At 34.8% G+C, this 18,865-nt stretch overlaps 1 protein-coding gene across 3 annotated transcripts in view; it reads left to right on the top strand.

The window, feature by feature from the left end:
* Positions 1-18,865, top strand: part of RBM27 (RNA binding motif protein 27) — a 73,161-nt gene that overhangs the window by 31,467 nt on the left and 22,829 nt on the right. For all 3 annotated transcript variants that reach the window (XM_079145469.1, XM_079145470.1, XM_079145468.1), the window contains exons 9-14: positions 7,386-7,550; positions 10,304-10,453; positions 12,960-13,104; positions 14,198-14,351; positions 15,863-16,159; positions 18,721-18,861. In XM_079145469.1, the coding sequence (XP_079001595.1) occupies positions 7,386-7,550; positions 10,304-10,453; positions 12,960-13,104; positions 14,198-14,351; positions 15,863-16,159; positions 18,721-18,861 (1,052 nt within the window). The remainder of the gene's footprint in view (positions 1-7,385; positions 7,551-10,303; positions 10,454-12,959; positions 13,105-14,197; positions 14,352-15,862; positions 16,160-18,720; positions 18,862-18,865) is intronic.

Genomic DNA, 18,865 nt, shown 5'->3' with positions numbered 1-18,865 from the left:
TTTTTTTTTTTTTTTGTACTGAGGACTGAACTCAGAGGTGCTTTACAAAACACTGGGCTACATCCCTTGTCTTTTTTTATTTTGAGATAGGGTTTTGCTATGTTGTTGAGGCTGACCTCAAACTTGAGATTCTCCTGCCTCGGCCTCCAGAGTCATTGATATTATAGGAATGCACCATCATACCCAGCCAAGAAATAAATTTTTAAAAAAGTAAATGGGAGCTGGGGTTGTGGCTCAGTGGTAGAGTGCTTGCCTAGCATGCATGAGGCACTGGGTTTGATCCCCAGCACCTCATAAAACAATTAGATAAACAAAATAAAGGTGTTGTGTCCATCTACAACTAAAAAAAAAAAAGTAAACAGGACTGGAAATACAGCTCACTGTTAGAGCACTTACCTAGCATGCACAAGGCCCTGTATTCAATCCCAGCACTGCAAAAACAGATAAAACAGCAAACCAACATAAAAATCAGAAGCCAATTACAGCCTGGCATGGTGGTGTACACCTATAATCCCAGCACCTTGGGAGGCTGAGGCAGGAGGATCACAAATTCAAAGCCAGCCTCGGCAAATTAGCAGGGCTTTAAGCAACTTAGCGAGACCCTGTCTCCAAATAAATAAAAAGGTCTGGAAAAGTAGCTCAGTGGTTAAGCACCCCTGGTTTCAATCCCCAGTATCAAAAAAGGAAAAAGAAAGAAAAACCAATTGCCGTGTATTTTGCTGTTAGAGTGCCCCAGAAGCACAGGTCATACAAGAAATGTATTTTGGTTTCATGCAGTGATGCATACCAGTAATCCCTGTGACTGAGCACTGGGCAGGAGGATTGAAATTTTGAGACCAGTCTCAGCAGCAGCTTAGTGACACCTTGAGCAATTCAGTAAGACCTTGTCTCAAAATAAAAAGGACGGGGGATGTAGTTCAATGGTAAAATGCCCCTGGGTTCAATCCCCAGTTCCAAAGATACATATATAAAGAAATGAATTCTATAAAATACAAAGCATTTATTTAAGCTGTAGTTACTACTTGTTTTGGAAGAGGACTGTTGAATGTTAAAAGAATAAAAAGAACTAGTCCATTCTAAAACTGGATAAGATATATGTGATTCTTTGTGATGCTATTCAGAAGTTGATATCAAATTGGTTATGGCTTAGAAAAGACTGAAATTTTGTAGTTTTTATTGAGTTAAAATGACATCATATGGAAATGACTTGATATAATTGGAATTTTTTGAAAAGACCACAACACCATACACATGTTAAAGTCAGTTCTTTCCTCTGAAGTACTTAAACATTTTACTCAGTTTTTTTTTTTTTTTTTTTGGTACTGGGGATCGAACTCAGAGCCTTGTGATTGCAAGGCAAGCACTCTACCAGCTGAGCTATCTCCCCAGCCCTTTACTCAGTTTTAACATCACCAACCCAGTGTAAACTGGTAAACAGTCCACCTCAACCCCAGGATCTGGGAATTAGGCCTCATGTATGCTAGGCAAGGATTCAGCCACTGAGCCCCAGCCCTACAAGACCTTTTTTTAATTTGTAAAAGCTTTTTTTTTTTTTTTTCCTCTGGTGGGGGCATAGACTCTTCTTTTTTCCCCTTTCATTTTTTTATTGGTACATTATAGTTGTACATAATGATGGGATTTGTTGTTACATATTCATATATGCACATACAATAACATAATAAAATTTGACTACTATCACTCCCTAGCACTTCCTGCCTCCCTCTGGAGCCACCTTCTGTCCCTTGGTCCCTTTCCTCTACTGATCTCCCTTTGATTTTCATGAGATCTGCCCATCTTTCTTGGTCTTCTTCCTCTTTAGCTTATGCTTATCAGAGAAAACATACAACCTTTGACCTTCTGAGTTTGACCTATTTCACTTAACATAATGGTCTCTAGTTTCATCCATTTTCCAGCAAATTTCATAATTGACATAATTTCATTTTTCTTCATGACCGAATTAAAACTTGGGTATACATACCACATTTTCTTTATTCATTCATCCACTAATGGACAGGTAGACTCATTCTATATTTTGGCTGTTGTGTATTGTGTTATAAACATGGGTAAGCATGTATTGCTATAGTATGATTATTTTTAATTCTTTTTTTATTTTTTAGATCTTGATAAACCTTTATTTTATTCATTTATTTATATGTGGTGCTGAGAATTGATCTCAGTGCCTCACACATGCTAGGCAAGTGCTCTACCACTGAGCCACAACACCAGCCCTATTTTTAATTCTAAGTATAACTGGTTCCTTGCCTAGTGTTTGGAGGAACCTCCTCCATACACTGATTTTTATAAGGGTTGTACTAATTTACAATCCCACCAATAGTGTAAAAGTATCCCTTTATCTCCACATCCTCTCCAGCATTTATTATTATTTGTATTCTTACTGATTACCATTCTGGCTGGTGTGAGATGAAATCTTAGAATAGTTTTGATTTGCATTTCCCTAATTGTTAATGATGTTGAACTTTTTTTTATGTATTTGTTGGCCATTTGTATTTCTTTCTTTGAGAAGTATCTGTTTAATTCATTTCCTATTTATTAATTTTTTTTTTTTGGTGTAAAGTTTTTTGAGTTCTTTATATATTATAGATATTAATTCTGTCAGAATAGTAGCTAGGAAAGATTTTCTCACATTCTGTAGGTTCTCTCTCTTCACATTAATTGTCTTGTTTGCTCTGCAGAAACTTTTTAATTTAATGTCATTTAATATTAACTCACAAGACCATTTTTAAAAAAGTATATTCTTTTTTGTTTGTTTTACATTTGATTTGCCTCCTCTGCTTCTTTGAAGAAGATACAGTGGAAATATAACTGCCAAAATCATTGTACTGGAGGTGCAAAAAAGTAGTAGTAGTAGTAGTGTATAATGTCCTGGATTCTAACAATTGCATCTTAAATCCTTGTATATTGTTTTTGAGTTTTTTTTCTCTCCTTGTGTCTTACTTTGATTCATGTTTTTATTAGTTGCCACAGTGCCCATTTCAATATATAGATATTCATCCAAAGAAATGCATGCAGTTTGTGTACTTTAAACTTCAATTCCTTAAGTGGCTTATTTTATTGAGTTTCTGCTGTGCAGCAGGCAGCACTTCCGCCCTAGAACTTCTAAAGTGTACCAGAGACCTTGTAGTTATTTAGAAACAACCCATTATAAATATGGCCAAAACATGTAAGGTATAGCTTTTTATTTTTTCTCTATTTGAGCTTTTAGGTTAAGACCAATCCTGTGTTTGTTTTTCTGAGAATATTCTAAAGATAGAGTCAGAAAAAATTTAAAAAGTGACTAAATTTCAGTTTGAGTAAAACTCTTCAACTGAGTAGAGTTAATGTTCTAAGAATGTATTAATGTTGATATCAGGCATGTAAAGAAATATGAACTTAAGAGGGGCAAGTGAACTTGAAGTATTTGCAGTTTGGAGTTATCCCTTTACTCTGCACACTGACCAAACCTAATTGAGTTTAAATTCTGACTGGCTTATCTTTACCATTATTGTAACCTATTGAATTTTTAAAAACTCAAAGAAGATTTCAAATATATGCAAAAGGAGAATAGTGTTGTGAATCTTCATGTTCTTATTTCTGGCTTCAACAATTGTCAGCTTATATTTAAACTTGCTTTATCTGTAAACCACCTCTAACTTGAGTTTTAGAACAAGTCCCAAACATAGCATTTCATCTGTGTAAACTTAAATATGTATCCTTAAAAGGTAAGGATTAGACAAGAATAAATATACAAAATCACTGTACTATCATCACACTCCCCCAACAGTTGGTAAGTTTACTTTGTCAAATATTCAAATGTTCCTATTTCCCAGTCATGTCATTAATGTCCATTTATAACTGGTTCATTTGAAGCTGGACCCAAACAAGGTTATACATTACACTTAGTTTATAGGTTTCCTAAAATCTGTAACAATTCCCCTTGGGCTGTTTTGCTCCCTCCCCCTCCTCCTGACATTTATTTGTTGAGGGAACAGATACATGTCTCCTAGAGAATTTTCTCACCTTCTAGACTTGTCAGATTGCATCCTCTGGTATCATTTAACACACTTTTCTATCCCTTATATTTTCTGTAAATTACAAGTTAATTAATAAGATTCATATTCGTTTGTTTTTTGGCAAGAACATTTTAAAGATGGGGTTATGTACTTCTAATAGTTCATTTATGATGCATCTGGTATCTCTTTTCTGTGTTATAAATATTGATCAGTGAGTGCATCCAGATTATTTTCATTCTGATTCATTCATTTTGAAAATTTGCTCATGGTTTCAGCAGCCAGTTTTGATCAATGTGTGAATCTTTTGTTTCATGTGATGCTTTAATTCTGCAATTTCTTTTTCATCATTACTGGAATTCTATAAAGTCAAACTTGGCAGTATCAAACATTTAGTTAACTGAAATGCAGTTTTATAAGAAAGACAAAAAAATGCTTGTTTCCTTTTATTTCAGTTTTCAGAATGATGAATTGACTTTGTGTATTCCAAAAAGACTTCCTTGTATATGTGTGTGTGTGTGTGTGTGTGTGTGTGTGTGTGTGTGTGTGTGTGTGATTTTTTTCCCCCCTGTGGTGCTGGGAATTGAACCCAGGGCCTTGTGCATGTAAGGCCAAGCACTCTACCAACTGAGCTATATCCCCAACCTGCCTTTGTTTTTTTTTAAAGTATCATTATGAGATCATGAATTTTTATTATGTTTAATAATGTTTTACTCCATTACAGTACTTTTTAATGTTCAAATTTTCTCATGTTTAACCTGTTGGAGCCATTTCCTATTGCCCCTGCTGGATTTTTATTTATTTTTGTAATGCTAATCTCGGTGAATTCTTCTGGAAGGATAAGGGATTACCATGGTATAGCAAACTCATCTTAGATATTTTCTGCCCTGACCTAGAATCAGCCCTTTGTCTGAAGAACACTGTGGTTTTTTTTTTTTTTTTTTTTTTGTGGTGCTGGGGATTGAACCCTGGATTTTGTGCTTGCAAGGCAAGCACTCTACCCACTGAGCTATATCCCCAGTCCCTGTTTCTTTTAAAAGTACTACCTAGGGACCTTAATAGATATAAAGAAAAATCAGGTTTTATTTGAATAAACAATAGTCTTTCTGAAGTATTTGAATTGCATGTTGTCAGTGGTTTTTAAAACACTGTGCAAACTAGCCTTTTAATTTTCAGTTTACTTTGGGACAGTTCCTGTTAATTAGATACATTTAGTCTATTTTATGGTGCTTCATAAATTTTATTTGTTTGGTACTGGGGATTAAACCTAGGGATGCTTTAACCAGTGTGCCACATCCTCGGTCCTTTTTTGTTTTTTATTTTGAGACAGGGTCTTGCTAAGTTGTTGAGGGTTTCCCTAAGTAACTTTGGCTGGCCTCAAATGTGAGATCCTCCTGCTCCAGTCTCCTGAGTTGCTGGGATTGCAGTTGTGTGCTATCACGCCTGATGGTATATCATAAATTTGAGGCTGTCATAGGGTCTGAGGTTACTTCCTTCCCAGTTTCTCTTTAGTACTCTACTTCATTCTTCTGCTAAGTTATTTTTCACGAGGAATTCTCTGCAGTATTTCATGCTTAAAACTATTTTTAGATCATTGAAGATATGTTGAATTGTTTTTACAATACTGTGATTAGTTGATCCTTTTTGATTATAAATTTTGATAGGTTTGGTGTTAAGTGCCCAATTTTGTAGTCTAATATATTATATGGTTGATCACCTTCTTTTCTCTATATATAGGAAAAGAAGGATAGTAAAGTTTGTCCTATGTACTTCTCCTTAACATTTACTATAAAATCAAGTGGTTGCTTTGTAGCCTGTCCTGTTAAGGTATATTAAAGATCTTTAGGACCGGGGATATAGCTCAGTTGGTAAAGAGCTTGCCTTGTGTGCATAAGACCGTGGGTTCAATCCCCAGCACCACAAAAAAAAAACAAAAACAAAAACAAAAAAAACCCCAGATCTTTAGAAGTTAAGACATGGTGGTACACAGCTGTAATTCCAGCATCTAGGAAGGCTAAAGCAGGAGGATTGCAAATTCAAGGCCTACCTCAGCAATTTAGCAAGACCCACTCAGCTTAAAATAAAATTTAAAAAAGGCTGGAGATGAGCTCAGAGACCAAATGCTCCTGAATTCACTTTTCAGTGCCATACACACACACACACACACGTCCTGAATTCACTTTATTTCGGTTTGTCTATTATAGCGAATGTCTGACTTAAACACTGACTAAACTTTAAATTTGTATGTTTCATGGGGTTATCAGTTAATATACTTTTTTTTTTTCCTTTTTTTTTTTCTTTTGGTAGTACTGGGGATTGAACTCAGGGAGCAAACTCTCTGCCATTGAGCTACGTCCCCAGCTCAATTTAATAGTAATTAAATAGCCAAAGGAAAGTTTTGCTTTTTTTTTTTTTTTTTGGGTGCTGGGGATCGAACCCAGGGCCTTGTGCTTACAAGGCAAGCACTCTACCAACTGAGCTATCTCCCCAGCCCCAAAGTTTTGCTTTTTGATATAATTTTTTTTACTTTTTTTTTCTCTTTATAAAATTGTACTAGGGATTAAATCCAGGACCTCACCCATATGCTTACTCTTTTTCTGATCTTGTTCTATAGAATTTGACTTCATTGTGTTTGTATTCTTGTATATTTTGTATATATGTATATAAATATAATTTATTTATATGTATTTATAGGTATGCATATGAACTCTAAATGTGCTTTCTTTCAAAATATGGTTCTTAATATCTGGGATAATTTCATATGTCCAGTGCTTATCTGTGTATTAGGGTTTTTGTCTTTCTGTTTTTCTTTTGACCTGCCCATGGGGATAACAAAAATTATTGCTCTTCTATTTAATTTTTCTTTTGAACATTTCTTATTCTCTGTGAGGATATGCTTGCGATAGTATTCCATTATTATCTTTTCTGTTCCCAGATATGGGAGTATTTTTTGTGCAAACCTAAAAATCATGTGGTTTTGAGGCAAGTATGTGTTGGATAGCCATCATTTGCATATCTCATTGGATACAAAATTCTATGTGAATAATAGCTCAGGACCTTTGGTAACTTGACATGGTTGGTTGTTTGGCTTTGGACATAATTAGCACATAGTTTTTCCATTTAGGATTCTAAAAGATGGAGATTATATAATCATACTACATAGTTCTTATTTTCTTTATACCCGAATGCATCCTAACCAGTGAGTGGCATGTCTATACTTTCTTGAGTTAGAAAGAATCTCAGTAACTTCTTTCTCAACTACCGTTCCCATTTTGGTATAATTTCTCTGTCTTGGCTCAAAGTCTCAGGAAGTATACCATTACCTAAGAGAAGCTCGTAACTCTCAATCCCAGCTGCCCTCCTATCTTTCCTCTATAGGACAGCCCATGTACTCTCGTGAACATGGTGCTGCTGCATCTGAGCGACTTCAGTTGGGGACACCGCCTCCTCTGTTGGCTGCTCGTTTGGTGCCACCTCGCAACCTCATGGGATCCTCCATTGGGTATCATACCTCAGTCTCCAGCCCCACCCCTCTGGTCCCAGGTAAGCTTTGCTACAGATGGCCATCCACCGTACTGATCTGTTTGTACCTTAAGCTGGTCATCCTAAGAGGTGACCTGACACCCTTATCTGCTGTCACATATTCCCACTTTAACTCTTAGGTTGTTTTATTTTCTGTTCCTCTGCTTCTTTGGTTTGTTTCTATTGGATGCAGGATGAATAGGCCTCCTGTGTGTCTGTCATCTTTTGGTGTCTTCTGTATTTACTTTCTGTGCCTCAGTAACAAAGTCATGCTATTTGGGTAGACAGGAAGGTAGTATCTACTTGAGTGTTTTCTTTTTCTTCTTCTTTTTTTTTTTTTTTTTTGGTGCTGGGGATTGAACCCAGGGCTGCTTAATCACTGAGCCACATCCCCAGCCCTTTTTTGTATTTTATTTAGAGAAAGGATCTTGCTAAGTTACTTGAGGGCATTGCTAAGTTGCTGAGATTGGCTTTGAATTGTGATCCTCCCACCTTAGACTCCTGAGCCGATGGGATTACAGGCATGCACCACTGCACCCTGGTACTTGAGTGTTTCTAATTAATTAGTTACATATTATAAGAAAAACTAGGGTAATTTTTCTTTAACAGAAACAAAAAAATTGATTTCTTACTGATTATGGATAAAATGTCCCTTCCCCTCTTTATTCCTCATTGTGGGACTAATTGAATGTAATGTAGTGATTCTTGAAAAAAAAAACGTTTTCCTCTTGTTAATGTGTATATTTTGAAGATCTGTGGATTGCTTTGTCACAAGATTCTTTTTTTTCTCTTTAATTAATCTTTTTCACTTTGCCTTTAGATTTCAGTTCATCATAATTAACTAAAGGACTTTTAAGTTTAATGGTGTTCTGTGTATTCCCAGGAATTATAGAACAAGGGCTTTTGATTATGTAACTTTAAAACTTCTTGTAACTTTGTATGAGATTTTGTTAGTACTGCCTGTGGTAGCTAAAAACTTTTAATCATATTTTGCTGATTTTTTTTTTAAAAACGAAACAGCATTTATTTTGTATGTTATATTTATAGTTTTTAGAGCAGACACTTACAAAAACCATGAAAGTTATTTTACATATCATCATCAAATTATATCAGTCTTAAACATTCAACTTTAATAAGTAAGTAGTTGAGATTTACTTTTAAGCCACCCGTCATTACAACACATGTTTCTGTCAGAAGGGCATACTCTACTGAAATACTGTCTTTAGTTGTCTTGAAACAAAAATTATGAAGAAGGGACTTAGAGCAGAAGCTGAAATAATTAAATATATGAAACCCAGATACGTGTAAGTGTAGCCTTCCAACTCTTGAGGTGAAAGAATCTGTTTGGTTTGGGTTTTCTTAATCATCATCAGACTACTTTGAGGCTGAATGCAAGCTTTGAGAGTGAAATGCAGATTCCGTATAGGAACATTATTGTGATAATAATTGATTGTATTTTCTGAGTCATCTCTTGGGAGCCCTGGTGATGAATTTCAAAAGGCCCTGGTGATAAATTTCAACATTGTTTAACATTTTGCAAGATTTTTAATACGCTGATGTCCCTCTGTACTGTCTTTTCAAACCAGAAGGGGAAGAATGGAGGGAAGGTGGGGAGAAGGAGTACTGATTAATGGTTCTAGTTCTGATGCCAGATATCTCAAAATCATTTGTGCTTTAATATCATTTTATTGTTTAGGCTCATGGTAGCCTGTTTATGTTTTTTGCAAGAGATGATATAAATTCTGCTCATGAATCTGAAGTTAGGGGAAACACAATATTCAGGGGAGAGGTTCAATCTAAGAAGGTTGTGAGAAATTTGCTGCTTTGAGGACTTCTGAATCCTAGGAGTACTCATTTAGACAGGCACTGCAGTTTCAAATGCCTTTGGAGTCTAGAAAGATCCCTAAATGGGGATAATTTGCTGATCTTACACTTCAAATTGTAGAAGTAACTGACCATTAGTAAAGATTTGAATGTACCTTATCTTGTAGCTTAAACTTAATGTGAACCTCTTAAGGACACAAGGACTTCTAAATCACATTTATGAAAATTAGTGTTTTCAGTTGATTATAACCTTTTCCTTTTATGTAAGATGAAAAGAATATATACAATTTGGAAATAAATGCCTTCAGAAATTTTTTAACATTAACAAAGTAATTATTTAGCCTTAGAATTTAAAAATTAAAATCTTAGTTATAGGGAAAAATACAGGAAATTCAATAATAGTGCATTGATGAAGAATGTCATTAAGATAAATTATTGTATTTGTAAATATAAAATTTATCTAGATGTTTTGTTTGAAATATTTTTTATGTATGAAACTAGGTAATACATCTTCACTTTGAAATACACATAGTCAAATGAATTGGTTGATTTTCGTTTCCCTCCTAGTTAAAAATGTACCTAGAAATCGGTAAGAAACAAAACTCAACAATCTTCCATATAGTGTATACATATAGATGAAATGTGTATTGAAGTTTGGATTGGGTAGTTAATATATAGGGTAGAAATGACTAAGTGAATGAACTTGGTAGTAAGTATATCGGAGTTTGAGAATGGGCGTATTTATGTTTTGTGATAATGTTTTTTCTTTAACTTCCAAAGAGAGTATCTGTCCACTACAACTCAAAAAGAAATATATGCAGGTTGATGTAATTATATGTGTTGAAGAATATATGTTTATCATTATTTATTAGCAGTTATTACTTTATAGTAATGAGAATTGGTTTAACCTCTTTCTGATTTGTTTTATGTTTTGTTTTGTTTTCCCTCAGATACTTATGAACCTGATGGTTATAACCCAGAAGCTCCTAGTATTACCAGCTCTGGTAGATCACAGTATAGACAGTTTTTTTCAAGAACACAGACACAGCGTCCCAACCTGATTGGTCTAACATCTGGAGATATGGATGCAAATCCAAGAGGTCAGAATGTCTTAAACTTTTTCTGGTGATAAATGTAATACAATAGTTAGATAGCTATTACATTTGCATTTCTGAACTCATTTGAAGAAATTAATAAAAGTATGTATATATTCTCTTTGAAGGGCACTATGAAGTCACTTCAAATATTTTAAAATTTTATCTCTAATTGTGATTTTAAGGCAAAAGTTAGAATATATTTAGTTCTAAATAAGATAATGTTCCTTAATTGGTTTCTTGGAATAGGACCTCATACTGTTTCAGCTATGTGCTAGGTATTGTGCTAGGTATTGTGCTAGGTATTATGTATAGAAAATGACTGTTCCCTTTCTCTCCAATAACTATTTAAGGGCCTATTTTGTATCCTGAGAGTTTTGTTTCACACTAATACCACTGAGTACCTAAAACATTACAAATAAATTATCATGACCATTTTTACCAATTCTGAGTACAACCATAATTTAGAACCTATTACAAAGCTTAGGCACAAAAAAAAATCAAAAAAATGAAAAAAAAGAAAAAAAAACCCCACAAGATTAAACATCAGTCTTTACCTTTAATATGAATTGGTAACTTCTTTTCTGCCACCCTCCAAAAGAAGATTATTTAACGAGTTCGGCGAGACTCCAATTACTACTACTTGTAGTTAGATTTCCAACATTTAATTTCAACTTGAGTGGCCACATGCTATACTTACATATTTTTATAATTTAATCATTTCCTATTTTTGCTGTCCTTATTTGATTCCCTTGTCTTTACTGTCATTAATAACATTGTTACCACTGTGGTAAACAGTTTTTGTATTAGGATTGTACCAAGTGCCTATGATGTGCTTTTACACACACACACACAAATATAGATAAATATATGATATTCATATGCATTTTATTTATATGTATAAATATATTATTAATACTTATGTATATATACTTAAATTTGTATAAACAAATTTGTAGATATCAGTTTCTATTTATGCATATATATTATATATATGTTTCTCTCTTATATTCCTTACAACAGTTCATAAAATAGATACTGTTTTCATTCTTATCTTTTACAAGTGAAACCACTGGGGCATATTATTAAAGAATTTGCCCAATATCACACAACTTTTAAGGGCCAGAACTGGAATTTGAACCCAGGTCTACCTAACTCCAAAGAATATGTTCTTACCTTCTTTGTTGTGCATATTGTTGACCTAATTACCTGAAATTAGTGGGAAGCTCAGGTTCTCAATGATTTCATGTCTCCCTTTGTAAATAACCTGGTCTGGTCTGTGTGAATATTCAAACATAGTAATTCATAGATAATCTTTGTCATTGAAGAAGTAAGTCATGTGGTTTCTATACTAAAGACTTGCTTTGTCATCTTGAATAAGTCACTTAACCTCCAGATATCTTTATTATTATTGTTTTAACGAAGCACTTCAATCAAGAAAAGCATTAGGCAATGTGAAGTGGTAATCAGAAGAATTATTTAAGGAAAGAGCAAGGGCATCTCAGGTTCTGAAATGCTTTATGACATCACAATTGGTGTCTCCTCCATTAACCTTCTAAAAACACAAATCCTCCAAGGGCAGGATTTAATTCACTAATTTATTCCCAAGGTCTTTGACATTTTCTGAACTGTAAAATAGTTGCTCAAGAAATTCATGTGAAGTAAATGAGTTTTTATGTCCTAATTTCCCTTATTGTCTCATAGATTAAGTGGAACATAGCGCTTCCCACCTGTATCCCTCCTTCTGCATCCAATAATGAGTTATTTACTTAGTGGAGTTGCTAAATTTGGGGAAAATACTCAGAGTATATATTTTGTGTGATTTACTTTTTTGTTCAGTTCACTTCTTCCACTCATTAAGTTTTACAATATTATTATAGTGTTTTAGACATGTGTAACTGTTATAAGTAAAATATGCCACTATGTAGTATTGACCTTCCCTCCCTCACATTTTTCTTGAAAGACTTGAAAGTAAATGACAGATACTGACACTTTAAAACCTTTAGCTTACATCTAAGAATAATACATAGTCCTATATAAGCACAATATTATTGTCCATTTAAGAATCATAATTCCATAGTAATATCCATTTCTTATGGTGAACTTTTTGTGGGATCACATCTGAAGGCAGATAATGTCCCTTCATTAATGGTGCTCAGTTTGATTGTATCTCTAAGGTGATAATTGTTACTATCTTTTTATTATAAAAGTAAGTAATTTGTAGAGTGGTGCTTTGGCATCATATAAATTCTTTAGTAAACTTTCCAATAATTTTTTGAATGCATTGATGATCCATGCCTGAATTAATTATTACATTGGGGATGGCTTTAAGTTTTTTAACTTGAATTTTTATTTTTTAAAAAAAGCATTGTAATTTTTCTTGCTGTTAGACATTTCCAAAAAGGAAATGATAGTAGTTGAAAGCTATTCACAGTACTTTTTAATTTTTAGACTATTTTAATCATTTAAAATTCCCCCAAAGCTCAATAATATGAATTTTTGTTTCCAACAGCTGCTAATATTGTCATCCAGACCGAACCACCAGTTCCTGTTTCAATTAATAGCAACATAACCAGAGTAGTTCTTGAACCAGATAGCCGAAAAAGAGCTATGAGTGGTTTGGAAGGGCCACTCACAAAGAAACCTTGGCTGGGAAAGTAAGATAATTTGCTTGTTAGTAACATTTAATGGTGTTTTTGTTGATTTGATTGCATTAGTAAATTGTTAAAATTAAGAGTTGTCATTCATCATCATTTGAAAATTCTGTGTCTCAAATTTTAGAATGTCCTAAAAATTGAAAAGCTAAGAGAATATTCATAATAGGTATTTGAAACATTTAATTCTGTACCTAACTCAATATTAAATATTATTGAGACACTAGAAATGAATAGAAAAGAAGAAAAAACTTTGTACCTTTGCAAACGTTGAAAAACTCATCATTAAAAAATGTTGGGGCTGGGGAGGTAGCTCAGTCAGTAAGGCCTTGGGTTCGATCTCTAGCACCCCCCCCCCCCAAAAAAAAAAGTGGTACTCTGTGCCAGGCACAGTGGTACACTCCTGTAACCCCCAGTGCTTGGGAGGCTGAGGTGGGAGGATCCCTAGTTCAAAGCCAGCTTCAGCAAAAGCAAGGTGCTAAGTAACTCAATGAGACCCTGTCTCTAAATCAAATACAGAATAGGTCTTGGGGATATTGCTCAGTGGTTGAATCCCCCTGAGTTCAGTCCCTGTTACCCACACTCTTCTCCCACCCCCACCCCCCAAAATATGGTGCTCTAAGCTGGGTACAGTGGTACACACCAGTATTCCAGTGGTTCCAGAGGCTATGGCCAGAGAAATTGAGTTCAGGACCAGCCTCGGTAATTTATTGAGACCCTGTCTCAAATTAAGAAATTAAAAAGACTGGGGATGTGGTAAAGCAGTCTTGGGTTCTATTCCCAGTATCCAAAAAGGAAAATACGGTATTCTCTCCTTGCTTTAATGTTAGGCTCTGGTAATTGTTGTAGGTCTTTTTAGCGTATGATTTTTAATGTCAATTTGACCTTTTTTTGTAATATCACACAGTTCTCTCTTCTTTCTCTCCACCTGTTCTATTAAGATAAGGGTTATGTGAAAATTGCTTAGTAATTTCTGAAGAATGCTAAGAACTTAAACACTTTTGAATGAATAGAAATTTTGTTTACTTTGCTGATTTATCTCTTGGCAAAGCATGAAATTCGAGAATTAACCAAGATCTATTAATATTTGTTTCAGGCAAGGGAATAACAATCAGAGTAAACCAGGATTCTTACGAAAGAATCAGTACACAAACACCAAATTAGAAGTCAAGAAAATCCCTCAGGAATTGAACAACATTACCAAGCTCAATGAACACTTCAGCAAATTTGGAACTATTGTTAATATCCAGGTAATGTGCCTATGTCAGTAACAGAATCCATACATTCTGTGTGTCTTGGAAAGTGTTCAATCAGCTCACCTTGCTTAAATGATCATAATTATGATCATTTCTTCTAAGCGCTCTGAACTCCACAGTGTGTATCTGTATACCACCTTTATAGTAGAATTGTAAAGCTGAATTTGTTCAATGAGTCAGTGATAATTATTATTCTAAATGCTGTGAACTCTACACTATATAGCTGTATACCCACCTTTACAGTAGAATTGTGAAGCTGAATGTGTTCTTGTGAATTCATTTGATTTTTTTGCTGCTGCCCTTCTTGAAAGATAGTTCTGTCTCATAACAGTGACTTTCTTCCCTACATTAGTGTTATAACTAAGTAACTGAGATTTTTGGTAATTTCTAAGCTTGTAATCTTGTCTGTTAACTGACTTTTATATTTTGGTAAAATAGTAATTGATAAAAATAGTTCTAATCTTAAGAATTTTAGGCAGTGTAATATGTTATCCAGGATCAAAGAAATTTAGCCTTTTTATTTTGTTGTCTGCTTGTTTAGATATTTGAATTCGTGGTTGGGTGTTATGCTGTAATTGAGGGTACATAAAGACTAGTTTAATTTGAAATTTCAGTCTGATAATTGCTGGTTATTAGTAAACCAAAATATATAACTGAATTTAAGAAAATAGTATTGGGGAACTTGGTATTTCAAAATATTGGGGGAAAAAGTGTTCTTTTTGAGCAATTTTTTTTTTTTTTTTGGGTGCTGGGGATTGAACCCAGGGCCTTGTGCTTACAAGGCAAGCACTCTACCGACTGAGCTATCTGCCCAGCCCCTGAGCAATTTTTAAGTAATTTTTTCTCTTGGGTACAAAAGTAGTACATGTTTAGTTTTACCAATAATTGAAAATACATTAAACCCAAGTGAAAAAACAAATCACCCAAATCTTGCTGCTTGGCAGTAATGACTGTTTATCTTTTGATGAAAAAACATACTGATTATATTTATATGGAAGAATACACAACACATAATCTCTTTTGAAAAATGCTTCACACATTTAAAATCACAAAATATGTGATTATACCAAATGTCCCTCTTTTTTCTCTTAAAATTTTCCTACATCATTATTCTTTATGGCATTTAGGAAAATCTACATGGCTTAAACTAGGTAGGTGCAACAATTTTCTCATACTGCCATAACAAATAATATGGACTGAAATAAATAAACAACTGAAACTTATTTCTCACTCTCATGGAAGCTAGCTAATTTGGTTTCTGATGAGGGCTTTCTTCCTGGCTTACAGATAGCTGGCCCTCTTCTCACAAGATCACCTATCTAATTAAGGACCAAATTTATGACCTCATTGAACCTTAATTACTTCCTAAAAGATCTGTTTCAGTGGCAGTTAGGGCTTCAACTTATGCTTTTGGGAGGACATAATTTAGTTCATGCAGTGGATCATATTTATTTAACTATTCTCTATTCTTGGGAATTTATGTTGTTTCTATTATTTTCTTAAAGGTTGCTTTTAAGGGTGATCCTGAGGCAGCCCTCATCCAGTACCTTACCAATGAGGAGGCCAGGAAGGCTATTTCTAGCACAGAAGCAGTTCTAAACAACCGATTTATTCGAGTCCTGTGGCATAGGGAAAACAATGAGCAACCAGCAATGCAGTCTCCAACACAGCTTCTCCTGCAACAACAGCAAACATTGAGTCACCTCTCGCAGCAGCACCATCACCTGCCACAACATCTTCATCCACAGCAGGTGCTGGTGCCCCAGTCTCCTCCCTCTTCAGTGCATGGAGGTATCCAGAAGGTAATCTGGTTCAGTAGGAATTAGAGGTCTAGTCCTACCCTCTAGATCAGTACTTCTCAATTTGTGTTCCTGGAGTTGTTTTGTTTGTTTGTTTGTTTGTTTTGGCAGTACTAGGGCACTGTACCACTGAGTTATATCTAACCCTTTTTATTTAATTTTGAGACAATTGTCAATGATCTTGACAATTTTGTCTAGGCTGACCTTGAACTTGCAATCCTTCTTCCTCAGCCTCCCAAGTATATGGGATTACAGGTGTGTGCCACATCCTCTGCTGGTTCTGGAGTCTTCTACCTTAAACGTACTCATGGTTTTTTGCAAACCATCAGTGTCTGATTAGTAGAAATGCATATTCTTGGGCCTCACCCATCCTATCCTAGTGTGAAGCCTAGGAATCCATGTTTTAACAAGCTTTCTACAGGCTGTTATCCCTGTTCTAACTGCACACTCCTGGCCTTACCTGTAGGACCAAATCTATAGAGTTGATCGCAGATATGGGGCTCAAAAATGTACAGGTTTAAGAAGTACTCTCTTTTGGGTGCTTTTGGGTACTGGGGATTTAACCCAGGGGCAATTTACCCAGAGTTACATCCTCAATCCTTTTTATTTTTTATTTTGAGAGAGGGTCTCACTGATTTGCTTAGGGCCTCTCTAAATTGCTGAGGCTGTCCTTGAATTTGGAATCCTCTTGTCTCAGCCTTGCAAACCACTGGGATTCCAGGCCTGTACTATCACACCTAGCTAAGAAGTACTCTTAAGTGATTCATATGCACACTAAAGTATAATAACTGCCCACCACTGAGTAACTCTAAATTTAGAGATTACTTGTTTTATTTCTCCCTTCTATCCATATATTTGACCTACTTTTTATTGTGTAAGAAAATTCTGTTCCTAGGGACTGGGGTTATATAGCTCAGTGGTAGAGTGCTTGTCTAGCCTGTGTGGGGCTCTGGGTTCAATCCTAGTACCACAAAAATAAATGAGTAAATTTTAAATAGAAAAATTATGATCATTTCAAGCTGGAATGGAAACTCCAAGATAATTGGGATTTTAACTATTGTATTCAGTGACTAAACAGTACTTGGTGCTTGTTTTTTTTTTTTTTTTTTGTACCTGGGATGCTTAACCACTGAGCCACATCCCCCACCCTTTTTTATTTTGAGACAGGGTCTTACCAGATTGCTTATAGTTTCACTAAGTTGCTGAGGTTATCTTTGAAACTGTGATCCTTCTGCTTTAGCCTCCCGAACCATTGGGATGAAAGGCATGTACCACCATGCCCAGCTCCTAGTACCCTTTTTTTTTTAATATATATATATATATAAATATATATATATTTTTTTAGATATTGATAGACCTTTATTTTATTCATTCATACATGGTGCTGAGATTCAAGCCTAGTGCCTCACACATGCTAGGCAAGTGCTCTACCAGTGAGGCACAACTCCAGCCCCCTGGTACCTATTTTTGACAACATTTTAATGAATAGGTGAAGGAAGGAAAGAACAAATCATGTGTTACAACCATTTAGTTACAATAATGATAATCTCCACCTAAGTTTTTTTCATGTTTATATTAAATACATTTAGATTAAAGACAAAAAGGTATTCCTTATAGTGTATTTATATATGCATCATCTTGCTCTTTGCATCTAAGCCTTCATTCATTTTTGTCTGTATCTCACATCATGTTAGGACCCAGAGGTGAATACTTTCCCTAGATGTTGGATGAATAGTGAAGAAAAGAGTGATACTGTTACCTCTGTGATTATTTAACCATGTTCTTTTAATGTAGCTCAAGATTGCCTTTTAAAAAAAAGAAAAAAACTTAGGCTTTTTTTTTTTTTTTTTTTTTTTTTTTAAACTTAGGCTTTTTAAAACTTTATTTTTACTTATTTTTAATGTGGTGCTGAGGATTGAACCCAGTGCCTCACATGTGCTAGGCAGGTGCTTTATCACTGAACCACAATCCCCGCCCTCAAATTGCCTTTTGAGGTGATCATTTCACACAGTTTCACACTAAGTTACTATGTTTTTAAGCCATCTTTCTCAAAGCATTATGTATTAGAGGGAACATTTAAAAATTGTTAGCAGTTTTTTAATATATGTGTATATGCTGTTTGTTGTTACATATTTAATTTATTTTTTGTGCTGGGCATTGAACTCAGGGCCTCGTGAATGCTAAGTTCATGCTCTACAACTCAGCTACATACCCAGCTGTTGTAATGTTTTAGACATCAAAAATGTGCGCATAATAAAACATAATCATTAAAAAAAGACACAGGCTGGGGATATAGCTCAGTTGGTAGAGTGCTTGCCTCTCACGAGCACAAGGCCCTGGGTTCAATCCCCAGCACGGCAAAAACAAAAACAAAATAAAACAAAACAACCCATAATTGTATATTCACCACTTCATCAAAAATAAAAACTTTATGGATAATTAACATACTGTCCCATTTTCATTTCCTTATCTTCTTCCCAGGTAATCACTGTCTTAAATTTATGTCATTTTTAGATGTGTTTTCAAAATGTTTACAACACATGTGTTTATTTTTTTTTATGCAGATGATGGGCAAACCACAGACATCAGGTGCATATGTTCTTAACAAAGTTCCTGTTAAACATCGTCTTGGACATGCAAGTGGTAACCAGAGTGATGCATCACACTTGTTGAATCAGTCCAGTGGTGCTGGGGAGGATTGCCAGGTGT

Source organism: Sciurus vulgaris (assembly GCF_902686455.1).
Source record: "Sciurus vulgaris genome assembly, chromosome: 6".
NCBI classification, from domain to species: Eukaryota; Metazoa; Chordata; class Mammalia; order Rodentia; family Sciuridae; genus Sciurus; species Sciurus vulgaris.
The sequence above is the reverse complement of the archived record's forward strand: the minus strand, read 5'-3'. Positions and strand labels throughout refer to the sequence as shown.